Source organism: Plectropomus leopardus, chromosome 16 (assembly GCF_008729295.1).
Source record: "Plectropomus leopardus isolate mb chromosome 16, YSFRI_Pleo_2.0, whole genome shotgun sequence".
NCBI lineage: Eukaryota > Metazoa > Chordata > Actinopteri > Perciformes > Serranidae > Plectropomus > Plectropomus leopardus.
In genome coordinates, this window is record NC_056478.1 from 27,204,227 (window position 1) to 27,228,477 (window position 24,251).

The 24,251-nt window shown below is 39.7% G+C and overlaps 2 protein-coding genes across 3 annotated transcripts; one reads left to right on the plus strand and one right to left on the minus strand.

The window, feature by feature from the left end:
• Positions 1 to 1,882: 1,882 nt before the first annotated feature.
• Positions 1,883 to 24,162, minus strand: tube1 (tubulin, epsilon 1). Of its 2 annotated transcripts, none has more exons than XM_042503465.1 (13): positions 24,067 to 24,162; positions 23,786 to 23,859; positions 20,948 to 21,000; positions 20,793 to 20,850; positions 20,420 to 20,535; positions 18,940 to 19,061; positions 17,560 to 17,747; positions 17,288 to 17,460; positions 16,163 to 16,303; positions 13,093 to 13,233; positions 11,965 to 12,139; positions 10,513 to 10,673; positions 1,883 to 2,242 (listed from the first exon to the last, which is right to left on the minus strand). In XM_042503465.1, the coding sequence occupies exons 1-12, from the start codon at positions 24,089 to 24,091 to the stop codon at positions 10,515 to 10,517; spliced, it is 1,425 nt and encodes a 474-aa protein (XP_042359399.1). In that variant the 5' UTR covers positions 24,092 to 24,162; the 3' UTR covers positions 1,883 to 2,242; positions 10,513 to 10,514. The 2 variants fall into 2 exon arrangements, with proteins under 2 accessions (XP_042359399.1, XP_042359398.1); XM_042503464.1 differs by having other exon boundaries at positions 10,500 to 10,673.
• Positions 3,341 to 9,995, plus strand: ccn6 (cellular communication network factor 6). Its single transcript, XM_042503466.1, has 5 exons — positions 3,341 to 3,388; positions 7,150 to 7,426; positions 8,602 to 8,838; positions 9,437 to 9,630; positions 9,714 to 9,995. The coding sequence occupies exons 1-5, from the start codon at positions 3,341 to 3,343 to the stop codon at positions 9,993 to 9,995; spliced, it is 1,038 nt and encodes a 345-aa protein (XP_042359400.1).
• Positions 24,163 to 24,251: the final 89 nt, after the last annotated feature.

The following is a 24,251-nucleotide window of genomic DNA, read 5'->3' on the forward strand; positions in this document are numbered from 1 at the left end:
GGTGGTATACAGTATGTTCGATCAAAATATAGTACAAAATGATCTCAAACATTCTGAGACAAGTAATTTTTTTTGTTTAACTAAATTCCAAACATTTATAAAGATAGGTCTGTATGCATTTAAAATCTTACATTTGGCATAATTTGGCATATGTTTCTATGTTCATGAGTGAAAAGCTTACATCCTGACAGTGTGGGGACAAAGCTGGAATACTAGACTAATAGACCTAGCTGGACACAGTGTTAAAGAATCTCACAAAGAACATAATTATGGTCTTTAAGGTCTGGACAGTCATCCTCAAGCATCACCTTTAACAAGGGAGGGGGGTTGTAACACAAGATAATAAATAACAAATTAAAACAGATAATTCAACATTTATGGAAATATGCATATTTCAGGACTTTAATCCCCTTCGCTCTAGAGATAATTTCTTAGATTCGAAGTCTGCACATCAACTGAAGATGTGGAGTCCCCAAAAAATTTGAATCAATGGAGGTGATTACAAAGACTAACAACAAGTGTTTATTGGCGTTGTTAGGACATGTCACAGGGCATTCTTTAAATTCCTTGCTGCTGATCTAATTATGCTTTGTTTTGGGAGTGGTCAATTTTATTGTCAAATTTCCGAGACTTCTGCGGCACACTAAAAATGTGCATAACCCGCTCCTCACAGACTGTTGTTGTGAAATGAAATCTTTACAGATTGTGGACAACAAAAACTGAGCAAGAATGTTTCAACATGCAAAAGCACTGCTTTGCTCTTTATTGTGTGTGTGCGTGTGTGTGTGTGTTTGTCTTTGGGGGAGGAAAGTGCGAGTATTTACAACTGTGGATAACTTTCTACTTGACAGACTATTTAAGCTCTTAACCTCCTCTGCTTCGGGGAATCTCACCTCCTTTATGGAGCTATGAGAAACCACCTGATAAAGGAAAACTACAGTTCAGTTTTTTCCCAGGAATGCTATCACAGATGTTGTGTTCAGACAGATTCCAACACAAGCACCTTTCACCTGGAATTCTTGAAGAATTCCAGGTGAAAGGTGCTTGTCAGATAGGACTGACAAAAAGAAGCCAATTAGGAAAAGAGTTTCAACTTATTAATAACAAACAGAAGTGTACTGATTCTGTTGTCTTCATTTATTAGTGTTACCCGTCAAGCTGATCTGACTGAACTAAGGTTCTACCTTAATCATACTATTTGCAGGCGAGGAGGCTGATTTATTTGAACATGGCATGACTTTTCAAAGGTGGAAACTGCCCAACTTTGACAAAAAGTAACCCCAAATACTACAACCAACACTTGGTATTATTAAAGGATGTTCCTAATGCCTGATGTTTAACCAAAAGTTCACATTTAGACTGTTAAACTAGTCTAAAAGTAAGAAAACACCCAAAAACATTCAAAATTAAGCACAATTTATTCCATAGGCTTTAAAGGTTGTCCAAAAAATATTGTGTATTTATAATTATAGCCATTTGAAATCGTCAGTCACATTTTTCAATAACTAAATAAATTTTAAATGCCACCAACATGTTCAGCACTTTGCACCATGCATTATGAACATTGCACATTATTCTAAAAAAATGCAACTCACTAAACAAACATTAAACTACAGTTATTTACTGGGATTTTAAGTACTAACTTATCTCATTTAAAAACACACACACTAACCCAGTCACTCTCATGCACGTGTGTCCATGCAAATTAACACACACAGACACATACATTGGTCCAGGCTTCCCAGGATCCAGTGCACTGAACTAATGACTAGCCTAATCCCTTCTCTTGTCCAGCCAAGAGACAGAGAGAGCTCTCTCTGATCAGAGCTGCCGGTTAACTTTGCATACTGATCCAAGCTCCTTCCTTTTTCCTCTGGGTATCTTGACAATAAGTTTAACGGAGTAATTAATCTGCCGACTCGCCTGGAATTTTTCAGAATTCCAGGTGAAAGGTGGTTGTGTTGAGACAGATTCCAGGAATCCATGTTCGAAAATCTGCAGCAAAGGTGCCCTCTTGGAAGCGCCTTTGGTAGATAAAACATGAAAAAATGTCCTGTAAGGTGACATACCAGTGGCATATCTAGATACCAGTAAGATGCCCTTTAAGTGGAGAAAATGTGAAGAGGTGCCCTGAATGGAGAAAACACAATAAAGTGTCCTCTAGGGTGTCCTTCAAGGGGTCAAAATGTGATGAATCTTCTTGGGTGCAAAAAGAAAAGGATGCCGTGACCTCCAGGGTGCCCTTAAATAGAAAAAAACATGATGAGGTGCCTTGTAAAGTAGCATTTTAGTGGAGAAAATGTGATGCAATGCCCTCCAGGATGTCCTTTAAACTTTAGGGGTGAAAAAGGTAACACAGATATGAACACCCTGGTGGGTCTAGGGGTTTGTTTGTAGCTGTTGTGAAATAAATCAATACAGCCATTATAATTTAGGCAATAACCCACCATTGAGCTTAACAACAAGTAACCTCATCCTGTGTAGAATCACATCGTCTCCCTCCAACTCTCTGACAGATTCGGGTTCACAAACTGCCTGGAGTCTTTCCACGTCCGCTTGTCTTTAAAGAGCAAAACTCAACTAAATATCATGTTAACGTCTCCCACACTGCAACTCTGATAATCTATAAAAGAAATCTGAAATGCTGTTTGGTATGAACATGCTGTGATGACAACATCACAATTAATCTGAATTTTTTCTGGTCTGTGAATTCCAGAAGGGGCGCTGGTTTTTGCGTGGACGGAGGTGGAGGGCTGGCTCTGAGAGGGACCTCTTTACTCAGTGTAAATAATTATGGAATGTGGACTCAAATGCATGTCAGTCCACATTAGTGGGACCATACAGCTCAGGCAGCACATTAAACAAACAACACACTGTACAATGAATGCATTTATAAAGCAGAATTCTACTGGTGAATTCAGTTTTTGTCCACTAAAGAATAAACTCTGCAGTATTTCTTGAAATGTGCTTTAGTGAGCGCTATGTAGCAGCCTGTCACACATGGCTTACAGATTTTACTGTTAATCGCACCCAGATAATTGTGTGCGAGGTCTGCAGATTAAGAATAAACAAGTGAGCAGGACTTAAAGGCCCTGGAGTGGCCCGGCAGTTATGAAGACAAATATTTCCTCTGGATCTGTAAGGAGGGGAAAGGTGTGTTTGGAGAGGAGACAGAGGGGTGCTTTGTCCCCCTTCTCCGACAGGTCAGCTCTCCCAATCTCTCCAATCCCCATTCCTCTCTCCCTCTCCCTCTGCCAGTCTTCCTCCCTAAATCCCACCTTCCAGCTCCCTCGTCCCCCTGCGCCCTCCTGGAGCTCACACAAACCTTCTCACTTAAGAGATGCTATCGCTTCTCTGCCGTTCCCTCCTGCTCATCCTTGCTCAACAGGTAAGAAAAGCATGAACTTTTTATATTCTAAAACTGCAGACAGACAGGGTTTAGATAGGGCAACACTTGAAGGCACTCAACACCTGCCGTATCTGGAGCAACAAGAAAATACACTGCTGAGATGCTTCTGTTTTCTCTATAGCAGAGCACCAGAGTTCTTCATAAAACTCTTGGAATATATATATATATTCCAATATTTATTTATTTCTACTGGTGTTATTCTAATTTATTGGGCTCAAGGTTAGTATTTCTTTTAGGGAGTAAAAACTTGCAAAAGTGGAGCAAAGTCTGAGGTCTTACAGCTCCTCTGGACTCATTTTCACACCATGAAATGAGCTCATTCAGTAAACCTGGCAGACAGGCTTCAGATTTTTGGCATAACCCTCAGTGACCCTTGGAAGCAGCGAGCAGTCAGGGGAATTGGAGCACAAGTGGCACCGCGCATAGATTGCATCATAGCAAGCAAGCGATCAAAGCCATTAGTTTTACAGGATTAAACACAAGCATATTTCTAAGCTGTTGAGTTATCACCTCTCCCAGCCAACTGCAGTTTTTACCTAATATACACTTGCATTTTAAAGGCCCTCTTACTCTACGAGCAGTTAAGCTGAAGGTTTAAAACATGGCTATGTAACTACTGCAGAAAAAATACTCCAATTGCAAACTACAAAAGAGCATTATATTATTTGTGCTAGTAGTAAAAACCGACCTCTGTCGGGGGTTGTGGGGGAAACTTTTACTGACACCTTTTTGATAAATAAGTTCTAATTTTAAAACATTTCTAGAATTTTAGGAAGATTCTATGATTTTGGGTTATTTCTGGGATTTTAAGACATTAGCAGCTTAGCTCTGTCGAGGGTTGTAGGGGATCCTCCACTGGCACTAGGTTTTGGAACATTTTGGGGAAATTAGAAGGATTCTAGGATTTCAGGATGTTTCTAGGATTTTAGGACATTAGTGGTTTAGCTTTGTCAAGGGGTGCCAGGGATCCTCCACTGGCACTGTTTTTCTTTTGATAATCAAGCGCTATTTTAGGACATTTCTAGGATTTTAGTAAGTTTCTAGTATTTTAGGATTTTAATGCTGTTTATGGACTCTTAAACAGCATTAAACCTTATGCATACTAAAAGTACCACAGAAAAAAAATCCCATCGTGAATCACTTGATTTTTACTGTGAATTAGAAAATGGTCGGGGGCCAGACTTGTCCTGCAGGTTGTAAGTTTTTTATCACTGTCCTGCATTTTTGTTACTTTTAACAAATCCAATTAAATAATCAAAACCAACTATTTAATACAATGTGTTTTTTCATCTCTCTACACTTCACTACACTGTCTGTGACTCTGACTTTGAAGCCCATTGATCCTACTAAAGACATAAATCTTTAAAAACTGGTCACCATTTGTTTGTAATTTTTGTTAAAACTTCCTTGAACACCTGGGCACTGTAGTTTTTAGCGCACATTACTCAAACAGCAGGAAATAGTGCATTTATTAGGGACTATTCTCAGTGGTCAATTAATCCACATTTGGTGCTCCAGTGAGCATTTGGGGCAGCAGGACGGTGTATGTGGGATTGCGTCAAAATAATTTGACACAGAATATCAACCTTGGCTGAAAATAGCACTTCATTAAAGGGCAAAACTAAGTGTGAGAGGGCATTTTATAATCCTGTGGTGCTCCATTAAGGTTTCTGCAATTCAAAAAAACTGCCTCACACTTGGCATGCTCCGACTGACCAACTTTTTCTAACGTAGCAAAACGAGGAGGTGGAAGAAGAAGCTGTCCATTAGAATGAGGGATGGAAGATTAACGCGAGGGAGTCAGCAAATAAAAAAACAACAACAAAAAAACCAAAAAAAAAACCAATGCCAGTTGGAATCTTCACTGCCAACAACATTAAAGTTTGGGTTGGACTAAACGTACTGATACATACTGAACTACTATTCCAAGAGCCTTACAAGTAGTGGGCCAAGCACTAAAGGTAAGGCCAAGGGGTCATTAAAATCTAAAGCACTAATCCCCCCTGGGACCATGAATGCTCTCATTTAATGTTTGACCAATTTGTCTGTTAGAGCGTGAGATATCTAATGTGCAAGTCTGACAGTTTGTACTTGAGGAAATACGTTTTTGAGATACTTTGTCTTAGACTTAAGTCCAAGTCTGAGGACAAGTTGAAATGACCTGGAACTATAAAATCATTAGCAACACTCCACTGGAAACCATGTCCACATTTATGAAAAGATGTTTTGAACCCAGTCTGATCTCAAACATAACTTAGTCTGCTTAAATTATTTTGTGATTTGGAGTCACATCATAGTGTATAACTATAACTATGAATATCCAAATCAAATGTCATAGTAACAGCGAGCAAAACACACCAAAGTGTTGGACGATAAACATATTGACGGACGAATCATACATAATTCATAGACTAAGATAAAAGCGTTACTCAATTGTATTTAACATGTTCTGCTACATATTGAACACCAGCTCTGCAATATACTTTGGTGTATTCAAGGTATTACAGTGTAACAGGGTATTTCAGGGTAGAAATCCTGAAGGTGTGTTTTTCAATACTTTTATAAATATTTAATACTTTCTTTCAACTCAATGCATGTAGTGCACAGCATGCACCACCAGAGCTCAGTCTCTACTGATGAAACAGGCAGCTGAGATGAAAGAGACTGCCATCTAGTGGAGAGATAAGTTACAATTTATGACTGTAAACAGTCGACGGCCAGCAACAGAAGAGAGAGAGACCGTGGGGAATAACAGCATGTTTTTTTTTTGGTTTTTTTTTAACATCTAACTTGTAGAATTAAGGATTCATTTTGTCCAAACCAGAGCTGGTAATTGCTAGAACAGTGGATTTATTAACAAAATTACTAGCAAAAGTAACCAAGACAGTTCGAGTGAATCTTTATTTTGTTTCTGTTGAGGCTGAACGAAGTGTGTGATTTCAAAAGGTATACAGTTGTATTTCTCTGATTGAGAGTGAGCAGTCAGTGTGCGGTGTTCTACTTTGTTTTTCTCATTTTAATAAGAAAAATAGATGTGAAAATATAACTTTTCTTCACATTTTGTGGGTTTCTATTGTGTATTTATTATTCTAAAAAGCTAAAAGTAAGAAGGGCACTTGCTGTTGGATGGGAGGTTAAGGTTGGGTGCATTACTGTAATTTACCATATAAAAATATAAATATCTGGACGGTATGAAATATTACATACCGCCCAAGCCTACTCTGCAAGTATAAATTCAAAAAGGTGGCAGTGACTTTTTTGGGGTGTGCTGACCAACACTGTCCTTGCAAAACATACAAAAGCTAAAAGTGATGCAAATGTTGGTTCTTTTCATCTAAAGCCTACTTTGTGTATGATAAACAGATCAAAACTGAATACAGTAGCAGCAGCTGCTGCGTCAAGAATTGACCAAATGGGGCGCCCATTAGCTCAGTCGGTAGAGCTGGCATCCCATGTGCAGAGGCTGTGCTCGAGACACAGTGGCTGCGGGTTTGATTCCAGCCTCGGCCTTTCTCCCCATTTCACGCTTGATCAGTCCTATCAAGAAAGGCAAAAAAGCCAATAAAAATGATCTTAAAAAAAAAAAAAAGACATCTTCATCTAATACAAGGCAGGATACTATAAATCCCATTCCAATCCACCAGAGGAGTGGTAGAAATTTGAAAGCTCCAGTAAAAACTGGTGAGCAAAATTGGATTGCAAAAGGACATTCAAAATGGATTTTTGTCCTTCTTACTCAGTGCTTTAGCAGGGCTCAGAACAATGGGCAGCTGGCTCCTCAAGATGGGCGAGCTGCGTCTGAGAGGCGGCAGTTCTGCCAGTGGCCCTGCAAGTGTCGGCAAAGACCCCATTGTGCCCCGGGAGTGAGCTCCGTCCTGGATGGGTGTGGCTGCTGCAAGAGCTGTGCCAGGCAGATCGGAGAGCCGTGCAACGAGAGGGACGTCTGCGACCCACACAAGGGCATGTACTGTGACTTTTCAGCTGACCAACCACGATACGAGGTCGGAGTGTGTGCATGTGAGTGCCCATCATCTTTTCCATTAGTAGTCTTCGAAGGATACAAGGAACACTTTTGTCTTTGCTCCCATTTTTGAAGTTGAAGTAAAAGATGTAAGACTTTCGTTTTCCTAAAATTTGGTGACAAATTTGTTAAAATCTGTGTTAGAGCACTTGTCCTCTCTTCTTTTCTAACATCCACCTGACAGGTGTGGCAAATGACAAGATGCTGATTACGCAGTACAGTTAGACTCTGTAACATCTAACATCTGCAGTTTAATTTCATACAACTTAATGCTGCAGATGTCACAAGTTTTGTTGGAACATGCCATTGGCATGCTGTTTCATGATAGTTTGGCCTCCAAATCCAGCATCTTCACCTGCAAGATCATCTGAGATCAGCTGATGCAACAGTTGGTTTACAAAACTGATTTTTTGCACAAACTGTCAGAAAGTGTTTACGCAGTATCTACGTACTATTTGCAGCCGTGCATCGTTGTAACCGACATGAGTGAGAGAAAATGCTCACATCTGATGGCATCTGGCATTTTGAAGAATTGTTCTCTTCAGAGATGAATCTCACATGATCAACACTGAAAATACGTACTTTTAGTCATGTGAAATCTATCGGTCAGAATGCCTAACACTGGGTTCACACTGGACACGGAAGCGCCATGGTATGATAAGTGTTGTGAAGTCGCCCGTTAGCAGTCGCCTGGCCGTTCACACGTGCAGTGCATTTTTCTGCGCTATTCCTCAAGGTCTTTTATATTGAGATAAATATATATATATATATGTGCGTTGAAGCAAACAGGAAATCTGGCGGCTCAAGCAGAAGTCTGGGACGTGCACGATCTCAACCAGCTTGGCAGGACAAAAACAGAAAAAAAGCCATTTACAGCATGTACCCATCGAGCCAATTTCATCGGGATGCTGTCTTTGAACGTGGTATTAGTTCTCCATAATGAATATTTCACATCCTGTCGAAAATAGGAAAATACTTTTGCCAGTACTTTTGAGGTCCTTTTTGATTCCTTTTGTGCGCCTATGAAAATAACTGTGATAAATTCATTGGATCATCACACAAAGGACCAAAATTATACATGTAAAAAGTTTCTCAGTAACATCAAATCAAGAGAGAGAGAGGTGTTTTGCCTGCATCAGTGAGCCCAGATATGTTTCCCTCATCTTCTCAGACATGATGGCAGTCGGCTGTGACCTGAATGGGGCCCACTATGAGAACGGAGAAGGTTTCCAGCCCAGCCCCCTCTATAAGTGCACATGTATTGCTGGAGCCATCGGCTGCACCCCTGCTTTCATCCAGAAGCCTGCTGGCCTCTTAGGCCCCGCCCCGCTGATGGGCAACATGCCAGCCGGCCTGCGCAGCGGCCAGAGCCCAAAGAAGCACCAGCAGGATACTACCTACATGTCAGGTGTGTGTTTATAGAGTAAACCTGCGGAGCAGGGCCAGCCTGGCGGCTTGGAATGCTATTTGCTGTCCTGAGTTAGCTGGTTGGGAAGGGGAGTGGGGCTTTCATTACTCCTGCAGTGTGAGCAGAGGGGGAGTGACTCGCTGTGGTTAGACTGCCTCACAGAGGAAAACAGGAAGATAGATGATTCCAATTATAAACAGGAGGAGGCACTTTTTATTAAAAGTGCCACTTTGATGTACAAGTGTAATTTGCTTCACTTGGCCTGAAAGTGCAGAAACGTATCGATATCACAGCCTGTCAGGGAAACACTAGTATAATTTGTTAATGTGGAAAAACAGCACATTGATTAGATTTTAAAGTCAACACATCTGAGATCCACACAAGGAAACTAAAACCTTTTGAGATGTCTGAAAGACCATTTAAGTTCAGCTGAAGTTCTGCCTAACTCCTGTGAGCACACCTCAAAGGAGACATTTAGATCTTGAAAATTAATGGCCTTGTGGCAGGTGAGACCAAGTATTTGGGTTCAGTGGCACACAGACTAGTCCTTTGTGTCGGGTGTTGTTGACACAGTACCCTTTAACTGTAATACTGAAAGCTTACAGGGATCCTCCTTTAGCCTGGAAGAAGAACTGCCTGATCCAGACCACCCCATGGAGCCCCTGCTCCAAAACCTGCGGCCTGGGCATCTCCGTACGCGTCAACAACGACAACAGCAAATGTGAGATGAGAAAGGACCGACGCCTGTGTCTGCTGCGACCTTGTGAGAAGAGCGTGATGAAGACTGTTAAGGTAACAAGATGGTCAAATCCTACTGAAGTTCTGACACAGTTTTATATAAAATTGAAACTATAATCACTGTTTTTGCATCACAGGTGCCGAAGGGAAAGACTTGCCGGCCTAAATTCCAAGCAAAGAAAGCGGAGAAGCTAACACTCTCGGGCTGCACCAGCACAAAGAAGTTTAAGCCCACGTACTGCGGTATATGTACAGACAAGCGCTGCTGTGTCCCCAACAAGTCCCGCATGATCAAGGTCGACTTCACGTGCAAGGGAGGCTCCAGCACACAGTGGAAGATGCAGTGGATAACGTCGTGCGTGTGCCAGAGGAAGTGCAACGATCCAGGCGACATGTTTTCTGACCTGCGGTTACTCTAAAGGAGAAGTCCAGAGACTCAGACGAACCCTGCTGTGGCAGACTAACGACTGAAACATTCATACTTTTGGTCATTAAGTTCTCCGCAGCAGTGGTGACGTGCCTCTCAGACAGACTCAAACTGAAACTAAAAAACCTCATTTCATAAGAATGGCTGGGATCATTAAATAAATGAAGATGTGTGTTTTAGTTATGATAAAAAAGCTTTTATGAACTCTGTCTTCAGAACGTGTGTGTGCAATAACAACGAGCAATATGGCCAGTACCTCATAATATTACGGTCAGGGAGCCAAAAATGGCAAATTGGGTCGCACTACGGATTGAGTCAAACTCTTCCGGTCTTTTAACATGTTGTTCCTGCTTATTTCCAGACGGAGAACATTTTAATCAGGTCAGAAATTAGACAATATTGTATAACTTATAAAGGTATATACAAACAATGTGGTTGTGTGAAGTTCTTATTGATAAATAATCTCCGCTCTACCAGAAGACAAACAAATATGTACCACAGAGTGGAACCTTCATCTGGCGATGCAGAGTCGGGGTGCATCAGGCATGAGTCTCCCCTTGGTGGCGTCTAAATGGTGGTACTCTTCAATCAGTGAGCTGAGAGAGCTGACGGCCTCTGTGAAGAAGCTCTGCTCCATCCCGTCGACATGCAGGTAGTGGTGTAAGTGAGCCTTTGAAGGAAAAACACAGTTTAGTGTCAGATTAAAGGAGGCCTACGATGCTTTTCTTTATTTGCTATCAAACATATAATGTTACAATGTCTGATGTTCATCCTAAACTTCTCCAAAGTTTCAAATAATGAAATAAACATATGTAAACCTGTGAGCAAAAACCTCAACTTCACACCGTTCTGAAGACTGTTTCCAACGTTGTTGTTTTTTTTACTTTGGCTACTTGTCATGACTGACTTGTAATGTCAGCTCTTACAGTTTTCCTTATATGGTTATCTGTTCAAGGAACATCATTGCAAGTTTTTACATCATGTAGCCTACAATGCTACATGTAGCTACATGCTAACGTCAAGGAAACATGTAAACTTGATTGACAAAGTTTTAAATATTTCCCCAAATTAAGATCATATTCCTGCTGGAACATGTCCGGGTATGTTTAGAAGATTTTATTGGTGTTTTTTTGTTTCGTTTTGTTTTTTAAGCATAAAAAGTGCAGCTATTCTCCGTAACACTCATCTCCTGGCTGCAGAGCTCCAGGACACAGAAGACTCGGAAATGCTGACCATTCAGATCAGACTGGGCTTTTTTCAGAAGTGGGGCTTAAAGAGACAGACTCTAAATCAGAGCGTCTGATAGACAGTGGGTGACAGTATGAGGAAAAATTAGTGTTTTTTGACCATTAAAGCAGGTAAACATGTTCTCGTAGAAAGCCAAGATTTGTAGTAGTGTCAAGTATGAACCTGAATGATAAGCATAACAGGTGCCCTTGAGCCCAATTACACAAAGGCATTTCAATCTGACTGTGATTCTTCTCATTCTTCATGAAGTCTATAATATGTTGAAAAAACAAATGACCGGATTTTCACATTTGTTTGTGACGGCCCACCACGATTAAAACATATTTCTTTGAAGCCCCATTGGAATATATCTACCATTCGGTTATTGAGTGCATCATATTCTCAGAGCATAGAGCTTATTCTGGGCACAGGCGGAGCAGCAGAACATCAGGCAAAGTTCAAGCGAAACTTGTTTTTTCTGCTGGGTGTAAACATTTAATTCTGTAGCGGCTGTTCCTCTAATTTCTCTATCTGATTTGCTCTGATGGGAAGACTATATCAATGATCCAACCTGTGACTCAAACTGCTGCCTGCTAAAGGAAAGAGTTCTACCTATGCTGTGTTCACAGACCAGAAGGGACAGTATAACTTCAGTAATACCTAATAAACTGTAAAATATAGCACAACAATTTTAAATAGTAATCATCACATTTGAAATGATATAACAACGGCACCTTCTTCCTGTAGAGCTTGGTAAAGTGATCTCTCAGCTCCATGAACGTGGGCTTCACACACGTGTTGTTGGCCAGGGCTAACAGGGAGTGGGAGTGACCCACAGGAGGCACTGAACACAGGCCCGTCTTCCAGCCTTCCTGGTTCCACGAGACAAATGGCAACGAAGGCTTCAGTCTGAAGGGAGAAAAATTACTTATCAAAAGCAAGAAAGTGTTGCAGGGAACTGAAAGGATTACTGAGACAATGGGGAACATAAGAGGACATTTTACATTTCATTGATGGAAGAATCTTAATAACATTAGAAACAATTAAATGGAACTCTATCTATTATCATCTGTTATCTTGTGACAGGGTGAAACATATGGGCTCCAACTAAAAGAAAATGTCATATTTGATTAATTACCACTTAAAAATTGTCTAGCTGATAAAATGTCAGAACATTGTGGACAATGTCTGTCAGTTTTCTAGATTCCAAGGTGAGACTGACTTGTTTTGTTAAAACAGCTGTCCAAAACTTACTTGATTAAATAAAAATATTTAATTCCCAATAATAAAAAATAGAAAATAGCAGCTGGAACCCACCATGTTTGGCATTTTTGCTAAATGAAAATGGCAAACAATTGAATTGTTGATGTTAAAATGTTCATCAGCACATTAAGAACTGACAGGAAAAAGCATCCAATTAAGTTTTTCTTTGTTTTATGAAAATACAGACTGAAATTAACAGGAAAATATGCTGCAATATATGCCCAGTGATTATGTGTGCCCTTAAGATTCTTTGAGTGGGCCACATTTCTGCTCTTTCCGTCCTCCTCCCTATCCCTTTCCACCTCTTTTACACCATGGTCACGCAAAAATATGCACTCTCACAGCAGCTTCTGTTTCAGTTTCTCCTGACAACACGCCACATGAAAACAAGGTCTGCAGGGAGAGCGCTGAAGGGAGAGCAGAGGAGAGGTGCGTGATGAATGGACCAGTCATGAATTATTGCTGTTGGGGCTGAATGGAGGTACTATTTAGGCAAGTGAGTGTGAAGGTCATCTTTAGGCCTATCAGGGTGGGTGTACCGATTCGCTGCCTGTTTTGGTAAAGAAGGAGGAGACGGAGAGGGAGGACGGTAATCTGACCTCTCGATGTTCCTGCGGAGGTCAGACACCTGCACGTTGCCCCTGACCATGAGGGCGCAGGCCAGGTAGAGGCTGTGCTTCGGGTTGGCTCGGATTAGCTGGTGGTCTTTACAGAAGGCGTCACTGAACATCTGATCCAGTCTAGAAAAGTAAAAAAACATGACAATCACCTCCGCATGTAATATTTAACTTTGCATCAGCAACAGTAACAGTCTGTGTTGTTTGCTCATCCAGCACATATTGAGCTAATGTAGTATCATTGCATTGAATTTCTATATTCTATATTTCTAATTCATTTTCTAGTGAGAGAAAATACAAGAGAAGTCAACTACAGGTGCACCAAACATTCTTAACCCTTTAAAACCTGAGAAAAGTTGGCTTGATTTCTTTCAAAAACAAAGAAACAAAACAAAGAAGGCAGCGAGCAATTTAACGAGAAATTAGTAAAAGTTATGATAAAGTTACTTGACAATAAGCAAAAAAGAAAAGTAAACCTGCTATTAGATGTATTTCTGGTTTCATTGGTTGTGTTTTGTTATGGTTCCAAATAGTAGTGTCGAATGCTGTTGCAGACCAAATTGCCCCTCTGGGACAATAAAGACTTCTTCTAAGTCACCTATTAGCACAGGTAACAGCCCCTAAACACCATACAAGGACAGGTTTTGTATGTGCTGTGTGCAAATACTCAGAAAAAAGAAAAGGAAAAAAACAAAAGGTTGTTGAAGAAGGAGAAAATCTGCAATAGTAAGACTGATGTTGGCCTACTGTTAAATAACTTTAAACAAAATGTGATTAACTAAATCAGAATAATTAAAATATCAAATTTAAAACAAAATAAAAATATGAGAACCTGGAACAAAGTTTGTTTGTAAATTGTTTCTTGCATGAGGCCCGATGTCTCTGTTTAATGGCTATAGTGAGTGAAATGGCTGTGCAGTTTTTTCAGGTACAGTCGAGTTGGACTTGAGGCTAAAGGGGGCAATGTTAGAGAAACTTTTGTACCTTATTTATCCAGGCAAGATCTGCTGAGCAGGCAAGATATTTTTAAGCAACACCCCGCTCTGCATTCATACAGTCACATTTATTCACCTCAACCACAACCACTACTCGTTTTGACCGATGAGCAGGTCCTCTGGAGCGCATGAGGTCTGCATGGCTCACACAAGGCCACTTTCATGGCAGCTGTTATTGAGAGGAGGAGGGGGGGCAGCTGGGTAAGTGGGTGGATCAAATGGTGTTTTTCCTGTCACAAACCTGCAGCACTAAACTTGTAATTGCCACCATCCGACTTGATAAAATGAAAGCCCGCTTTGTGGTGTTTGAAAATCTTATACATCTAGTTTAAATAATAGTGCTAAAAAGAACAAAAATATAATGTTAAAATAAATTAAGAAAAAAATGGAAAAAAAATACAAAAAACATTCTTGTTTTGGGGGCTCTTCAACAGGTCCACAGATGATTTTTATCACCTCTTAAGGGTAAAATGTGGTGTGTTTCTGTTAAATGATATATTTACATTTGAAAACATAATGTTTCGTTGGAACATTCGTCAAACATGTATGATTTATCATGTTACCATTACACAAAGCTCAGCTGTTTAACCGTTCTAAAACAAAAGAGGAACAAAATAGTTAAAGTTTTTGTTTTACAAATGTTGAGTTTTGTTTTTTGCAATGCACAAGTTTGACAATTTTACTGCTTTAACACATTTGTTATAATGTTATATACAGTAAACTGATATCCAGAAAAAAAATATTAACATTGTGACACTAGTTTTGACCTTCTTGCCTTGCGCTATCATGATTTGTAAAAACTTGACTTTGATATTTTTCATCCTGAACCCAATTTTCCCATGTTTTTGTCTGAGTGACAGTAGTTTCAGCACGTATACAGCCAACATATTTTCACACAAAGAGGGTGAATCAAGGGACAAACCTTGCGCAGACCACAGACCTATTTATTGGTGCAGACTTTGCAAGAATTGCAAAATAAACAGATCTAAAAAAAAGATTAAAATATCTGCTTTGTAACAACATTGGTTTTTAAACCACTGCGAAAGAATTAAAAAATAGCACTTCATTTGTTATTCAAGGTGCAATTCCATCTTTGACCACAATGTGTTGCAATGGCAGAGTGGCGCTGTCTGTGTTTTCACTCACTGACACAAAGAGCAGAAGAAGCAAGTCAAAGTTATGTATGAAGTATTTTTGTACAAAATGGGCACGAGCAGTGGGTGAATGAGACTAAGGGCTTCGTCGTCAATACCCACATGCAGTTTGACTGGGCAACCCATCAAGGAGAAAAATGGATGCAGAAAGAAAGATGGAGTTTTGCTCATTCTGTCGTAGGATGGATTCTGGGGTAATTATAGGGCTTTTTCTGGTTAGATACAAGGGATCTTTCTCTTGTCTATCTCTGTAGGGATCCTTTCCATGATATTGTTAGATATGATAATAGCAATCTGAGCCTGTCAGTGGCAAAAACAAGCACTTTTAGTGGGTAACAGTTAAAAGTGCATTATTGCCCCCAGTGATTACATTATAGCCTGTTTTGCAGCTGCCAGCTGCAGCCCTGTCACTCTGTGCTGGGAGTGTAGTGGTAAGTTACCAACCAGAGGGTCAGTGGTTCAATCCCAGGCCTTTCGACATGTTGAAGTGTCAAAGTGTCCTTGTGTAAAATGCCCCAAAATGAGTGACTTTTCATCTGATAAGCAGGTGGCACTTTATATGGTAACCGCAGCTGCCAGACTGTGTGGGTGAATGTGTGGTTGATGCCTGTCTTATAAAGCACTGTCAGTTGTCCCTTAAACTAGAGAAGTGCATTATAAATACAGTCCATATACTGGCCCATTTTTAAAATTTGTTGTTTCCCTTGTCAGACACAAAAAATGGAAAAATAGAGTCCAGGTTCAAAAATAGCAAAGTTTCCTTTGAAATTCTAAAAACTTAATTTATTATTCTCATTCATCACTACGGTCAACATTAGGGCACGTGCAGAGGGGATGACATAGTTCAAAGCAACCATTAGGTTAAAAAAAAAAAAAAAATGAAATGAGAGCCAGGGAACAGACCTTCTGGTGGGGACACTGACATCTGCGAGTGTGTAGAGAGGGGTGAGGCTGGGCACCAGGTAGTGTAAACGAGGGAAGGGGACCAGGTTCATGGCAATCTCATTCAGATCCATGTTGAGAGATCCCTCAAAACGAGCCGAGCTGAAGCAAAGAACACATAAGGTGACACATACGCCGCATTTAAAGGGATTAAAAAACAGATTAAGAAGTGATTGGTTGTCACAGACACACCGTCATGTGAGCCTGCAAGGTGCTGACACCCCGTAGAAATGAAATTAACTGCATCACAATTGAGACTGTGAGAGCACTGATTTTGTGATCACGCTGTGGCACTGTTATAGTTTTCCACTAATCTGTAACTCACTGTCATCTAGCATTTGAAGAATATTTCTCCAAACTCTTTGTTTTTCTGCCATTTTAGCCTTTGCTTAAGAAACTCTTAACCCCCCAAAAAGTCTTCCTCTCTACTCTTAACAGTTTTTCCCCTTAGGCGCTCTCTAAAGGGCTAGGACGCTTTGTGAATAACTTCTGTCTTCACCAGGACCTAGTCTTAACTTTAAGCGTAGAGTCTTAGAAAACATCATAATTCTGATTTTCTTAGAATTTCACTTGAAACAACTCTTTGTAGTAGGAAACTTTGTGAATATGGTCCCTGATGTTAGCCCAGGTTTACTGGCTCTGAACTGCTTGAAAACAGGAGCAGGTACTCTAAAATTCAATGATGCAGTCTGTTTGAGGTTGAGTTTTTAGCTCATTGAACTCTGTTAATGAAGATTTTTTTGCCTTCACTAGACAAATGTGAATTGGAAGGTTAACCACTTAGAAGCACAGAGAGTTATCTAGCTTTTGTTGATAAACCAGGAGAACAGAGCAGGAACTTGTCTTCAACGTTTGGTGAATAAAATCAGGAGCACTCACTGGTATAATGAAGTAGAATTGTAAATATTATGATATTTTGGTGACCCTCGCACCACTAACAGATTAAAATTCAAGTTCACACATAAAAACAACAACAGTACCAAAACCACGGGAGCTTGTCTAGTGTTAAAATAAACTCTGTGAGACAGGCCTCTTTCCCTGTGCAGACAGGGCTCGACTGTACGAGAGCAAACAGAAACACTATACCTGGTCATATTGAGCAACAGGTTAGCCACAATATTATTCATGGCATCAAAGGGTTTCTCTGCCCCGCTGAGGCCACCCTGCCCGGAGATGATGCTGCTGTCTCTCTTGATCACCGAACCCGGCTTTCCACCGTGAGACATCTGTTTGATCTTGGTGACAATGTCGACCAGCGACTGCAGGAGGAGCAGTGAGGGAAGCAAGAGTTCATGATTTCAGTTTCTACATACTGCAGGGAGAGAGGGGGAATATGAAACATTTACAGTGGCACAAACCTGGTTGTCAACAGGCAGGACACAGTCGGCGTGCTCTGTGAGCTCCCTCATGGCCAGGACGCTGTTGTAGGGAGAGGTGATGACATCATCCTCCGCAGACGGATAGATGGAGGTGACGATTCGACACACATCGGGGAACTCCTCCTCCAGCAGGCTCAGCACTCTGGTCCCCAGGCCAGAGCCCGTACCTCAAATTCACAATCAGTGCATTAACTTTCTGCTGTTACAAGAGTTCTTCAGTTTAAAAGATTTTAGAAACCTCATTTTCCCACCAAAATTTCCCCCAGAGAAACATTTCTTGAATATTAGGGGTTGACAGATATCGGCCTGGCCAATTATTGGGAACAATATTTGGCATTTTGACAATTATCTGTATCGTTTTATTTTAATGATCACCGATAAAATTAATTAATTACAAAGTTGAAAGAAAGTGTCAGCATGGGAGGAGCTTTTACTTTGTAAAACCTCAGGGAGCTATCTTTATTTATTCATTTTTGATTTGAATTTTCACTTGACTTTGACTAAAAAAAGATGTTGATGATAAAAGAAAGTTGCTGTGAACTTGCTGTTTAAAGTTTCAGTTTTGATTAAACATTTACTAAAGGCATTTGAACAAAGTTTTGTGTTGGAGTTTATGTTCCAAACTCTAAATATTGACAAAAAGGTTTTAATTTTTATTGTAAAAGCATATCAGTTCCAAATATCGGTTATCGGTCTTAATAATGAATAATAATTGTATCAACTCTATTGGGTTTGTATAAGTGTTTGTAAAACTGAGGCATATTTGTGCTATATAGAAAAAGTGTCACTCCAAATGCTTTGACATACTCGCACACAAAACATATGATTGTTGGAGTTGAGATTTAAGCAGCCACACACTCTCCACACAATCTGTGCATTAGCCCTTTATTACGGCAAACCTTCTTTAACCCTCTATGGTACCGTGTTGCCTCATGATTTACCCAGTTTTGGCTTTTAACACTAACACAATACATCAGGAGCCAGGGCCCTAATGAAACCAATAGCCCAGTTTATATTGTGTTGTTGAGTCCCTTTTCCGGGGCCCTCCACCTTTGGTTCAACTCCCACTCTCCGCAGAAATGGTCTGAAAACATCTTTTTCTCTCATTTTACAATCTGGAAAGAAATTTGATTCACAATTTAAGAATAGAAACCTACCCTGACATTTAAAAAAAAAATCCTTAAATTATATTAACTTGATTAGATCAAGGTGTGCATGGTGAATACTGGGTAAGAAAATGGGAATATTTACGCTGAAAATGACATTTTTATAACTTTGAAAAAAGGGTTGGGATTTGATAAGTATGCACTTCCTCATACTCCTTTTTAGACATGAAATACTAAAGTTTGTGTGTCTCACCGCCTCCCATAGAGTGAATGAGAAAGAAGCACTGCAGACAGTCGCAGTGCTCTGCTGCCTTCCTCAGCTTCTCCACGATCTGCTCCCTGTAGGCCGAGCCGTACGTCATGTATCCAACGGCCCTGGAGAGGAACAAGCACACTAATGAAGGGAATGAATGTCTTGGGTTTTTGGGAGCCAAAATGGGTTGCAGGTTTGTTTCTGTTAACTTCACATATAATGATGAATATTGTGCATAAGTGAATTTTGGTTCTAGAATGATCAATTCATTATTTTGAATTTGGGTTTGTTTTTCAGCTTCGTTGGAAGTTGAAAATAAGACGGGTTGCTAAGAGCATTTAAACAAGAGGTTGATAGCTGTTTTCAGTTTATTCATGACAAAGCAGAGCAAATGAATCGCATACAGGTGAGTCATGATATTAAAGGTATGTATTATAATCATTAAAACATCTGCCTTTTAAAAGCTGTAGGCGATATGAGGGGGATGCTATGTTCATAGTTTGATTTTTAATACATGAATTAATAAAAAAGCCCCTTACTGTTCTTACCATGCCATACTACCAAACATGGACTTTAGCCCGCCGTGTGTAAGCATTTATGATGTCAAGATGGCGAGTCGTGATATAAAATCTCAGAGTTGCTGAGTTGTTTGTGCAACATGTTCATGTGAATTTTCCCAGTGGGAGTATTCTGAGTACTCTGACATCACATGAATGCAGCATTAAAAATGGTGCTTGCAGTGTTTCAGGGCCTCACTGAAGACTTGTTTCGGCCCTGTAAAAGTTCTCGAAAATGCTTCTATGGGGGTCACTACTGTGATGGAGACATGCACCAACAGGCGAGACCCCATATAAAAAAAAACAAAAAAAAAAACAGAGTTCCTGCAGTGGAAAAGGGCCTTTTATTCTGTAATCATTACATTGTGCAATCAATATTCACTCCATCATAATAAGATAAAGCAGACGTGATCTATTTCCACTTTAATATGCTGCAAAATCCACTCCCAGTGTTTGAGGCATTGCGTCTTAATAAAAGCTGTCAGGCTAAAACCTTTAGAGGGAATATTCATCAGCCCTGTCAAGAAGCACTACTGACCTTTCCCCAAATGATACCATGTAGGCTTTGAGAAAGGGCAATGTGTCAAAAAACAACACCCACTTGGTGATACTGCTTAGCCACCAGTCATCTTCTCCTTCTTTGCTCTGTTGTGTTGTTAGGAATTTGAAACTAGGAGTCTGTATGAGACAGCAGGCTTTATTTCCTCCAGCCAAAGAAAGATTATTTTAAACTTTCACAGCATTATTCTGACTGTTTTATTCCACTGACTCAATCCCTGAACACCACAGTTACAACTCTGTGTGATGCAACAGCACATGGAAATTATCATCAACGAGGTGTATTTAAGAGCTATGGCTGGCAACAGTTGCTAGCGGCTGTGTGATTTTGCGAGCAGACGTGCTGTGGCTCGTCTGTATCTTACCAGTTGTTGCCTGAACCTGACACGTCTGTGAGGAGCTGCGCGCTGTCAAACACTTCTCTCAGCGGGCCCTGCAGGATCTCATTGACCACACCCTCCTCCATGTCCACCAGGACCGCCTGTGGATTCAAATATGTGAGCACATGAGGTCAGCACATTGATTTCATCGCTATTATACCCTGCAGACACGCCTGTGAGCCCCTGCCATCATTCCATGACTCCTTGTAACCTTAACCTTTGGAAGCCAAATCTGTCTTTCTATGAATCTAACCCTCACCTTGACCCTGACTCTAAAATAAGTTGCTACCCCAGTGAGGAGCAGATGATTAAAAAAAATGTGCTGTCAAGCTGTTTTCTAATAATGAGCAGAACTTACTCTGGCCTTCAGATGTTGGATTCTCCCACCAACAACGCAGGCTCCGCCATCACTTTTTCTGGAAAAACAAACCAAATATAACGGAACAATGTTAGGAATACTATAGGCACAAATCCGTACCAACGCAGCAGCTGGATGACAGCAGGTGAGATTACCTTGAGTCTACGTTTCGGAAAAAGCTACTGAGAGCCTCATCATACAATCCTTTCTGTAAAGGAGAAAACACAGGGTATATTAGGGATGACCTTGAGCTTGGCTGGGCTTCACTTGAAGGATAATAATTTAGGTTTATTACAATACAGGTTTTCTTTTTATAGTTATGAACATCATTCCTATCTGCAAGACTTAGTCAAAGCAAGTTCTTTACAATTATTTTGGTGAGTACAAAGTTATCAGAATAGAAACAAAGACCACAAAAACTGCAAAAATAAAAACCAAGTTGCAATAAAATGTACTTTCCCCTTAAATTATGCATGATAAGAGTTAAACAGATTGGGTCAACCATGACTGAACTGAAGCAATTTCTGACTTGTTAGCAGGTTAATCAACTGAAGAGCAATTTCTTTTTTAAATGACACTCAATTTTGTAAATTACAATTCCGTTTAGTATATCTGGAACAAACTACCAGAAAATATCAGGTCTGCTGAGAGTCTGAGTTCTTTTAAGTCAAGGTTAAAGACTCACCTGTTCACTGCTGCCTTTGACTAAAAGGCTTTTTACTTTTTAAATTTTATATTTTACTTCGAAACTCTGCACTGCAACTCTTATTTCAATATATGTTTTTTTATTTTTGGGGTTTTTATCTGTTTTTCCCCCTCTTTTTTTTTTTTAAATCACCTTTTACATGCTTCTTTTCTAATGTTTTAAATGTGTTTCCTTTCCCCCTGTTGTTGTATTTCAATGTTCTGTGTGAAGCACCTTGAATTGCCTTGTTGCTGAAACGTGCTATACAAATAAACTTGCCTTAGTTCAGTAACTGAAGAAGTGTTGTGTTTTTTCTGTATAATATAATAAGTAGTTATGTATGAGAGAGTATGTTTATTCATATGCATGTGTGTGTTTGGTATGCATGATGTCTATACGTCTGTGTGTATCTCAGTATTTATTCATACTTATACATATTTATTCGTATATACAAGTTACCTTTTTGCTCATACTGCATTCTTTGATGCACAATGCTTAAGTTACAATAGGAGGTAAATTTAATCAATTTCTTTGTTAATTGTTTTTTTCTTCTCTATTCAATTGTTGGAGTTTCAACTGTTCTTTCCTCGTGTGTGTGTGTACGTATTTTTCTGACCTTGTGTAAGAATAATTAATAAAGAAGAAAAACTTCAAAAAAGCTATGAATTTATTAAATATGTGTGCCATGGCATAAGTGAGTCTACTCGGACAGCAACTAACAGTTATTCTCATTATTGATAAATCTGTAGATTGTTGTTAAAATTAACTGATTTTTTGATGAAATGCTCATCACATCACAGTTTCCGAGAGGACTTCCCAAACTTTCACTTTCTCACAGTCCAAACACAAATGTAATAAATTGACCATAATATAAAACAGAAAAAAAGAGTGAATTTTCACATTTGAAGAGCCGGAGTTCGCAAATGTAAACCAAAACAATTAATCAGTTATCAGAATTTATGTCAATTAAATATCTGACTCGTTTCAGCCCTTCTTTCACACAAGGTGAGAAACTCAGTAAATAATGTTTCAAACATTTTCCTAATGGTAGTGGTATGAACTGGAATACATGTATGTATGTCATATATTTAAAAAATATTAATTTGAAAAGTTGATTGAAACTAACACTTTAAAAAAAAAACATAAACATCTCGCTGGAGTCAGAAAGATAAAGTCAAAGCTAGACCTTGAAAGGCTCACCCACGCCTTTATTTCCACTAGATTAGGTTACTGAGACAGTTTGTTTGTAGGTCTGTCAAATCTAGCTGTTCAGCAACTACAGCATATTCAGCATGCTCTTGCAAATGTCCTGACAAAAACCAGGAAATATGACCACATTACTCCAGGTCTAAAATCTTTACACATTTGCTACCTGTCACTCAGAGAATTAATTTCAAAATCTTGCTGCTTGTCCATAAATCACTCTGTGGCACCAAAATATATCTCTGACATGCTTGGGCTCTCAGAACATCTGGGGCCGGCCTACTGACCATCCTAAGACTTAGAACTAAACACGGTGAAGCAGCATTTGTTATTATGCAGCACAAATCTAGAATAACCTCCCACATGATCGATAAGTCACGACTCTGACCACTTTTAAGTCAAAGCTAAAAACGTTCCTTTTATCCACTGCCTTCCCCACCCAGTAACTGACTACAAACTTTTTTTAAAATTTAATTTTCAATCACTTTAAATAATCTTTTTGTCTTTTCACCTCCTGTCTGCACTTTTGCCATTTTTATTTTTTAAAACCATTTAGTAATTCATTTACCTCCTCTATCTTATCTCTTCACTCTTTTATTGTAAGTCTATATCTTTTATTATGTTTTTATATTTTATTGCTGTGTAAAGCACTTTGAATTGCCCTGTTGTATGAAACGTGCTACACAAATAAAGCTGCCTTGCCATCTTTAATTTCTCTATTGTACTAATACTGTAGAATGAATATATATAGTATACATTTTATTTCTAATCATAGCAGGGAAGGGATGTATGAATATGAGTCATAACAGCTGAGGGAGAACTGGTGAGAATGTGGATCTTATAGCCAAAACCAAATTACTGGATTATAGCCTTTTCTCATTGTCAACAGCAAGTCCAGAACAGCACAGGTATCAGCAGCTACACTAATTAGTGATTGCTCTAACCCATCATTACTGTTATTGATTACACCTGTGGTTTTTTCCATGACATGTCATGATGTCTGTAAAAATCCAGTATCATCAAATTCAACTTAAGCTTAAACATAATGTAATTAAGCGTCTTATTCGACTGAGTGCCTCCTCTGTTGTGTGTGTGTAGCACTTACTTTATTAACGTGGGCATGTTCTCGCAAAGCAAGGTCCCAAAACCTGCAGCCAACCTGGTTCCCGCACTGACCGACTGAGAAACACGGATTCAAAGTTTAACATCAGTTAGCATAGGTTAGAGGAATGTATCCATGTGTTAAATAAGCCGTAAACCAACTAAACAAGCCTAAAGCGCAGATACCTGCAACACAGCAAGAGACAGCTAAGTGAAGCTAGCTTGTTTCTGGATGCTAACGTTAACTACGTTTGTTTAATGAGCTGCACTCCAGTTTTAACTCACCTTGGACGACAACAGACTGTGTCATGACGGCCAAAACACGCTGGCCCCTTTGTATCGCTGAGCTAAGTCATACTTAATGTTAATATTTGTCCATAACTTGCCATTAAAACGATTTTTTTAAAAAGACTTTTGAACGCCTCGCGCCTCCACAGTGTTTGGACGAGTGCTGATGACGTATTACCATG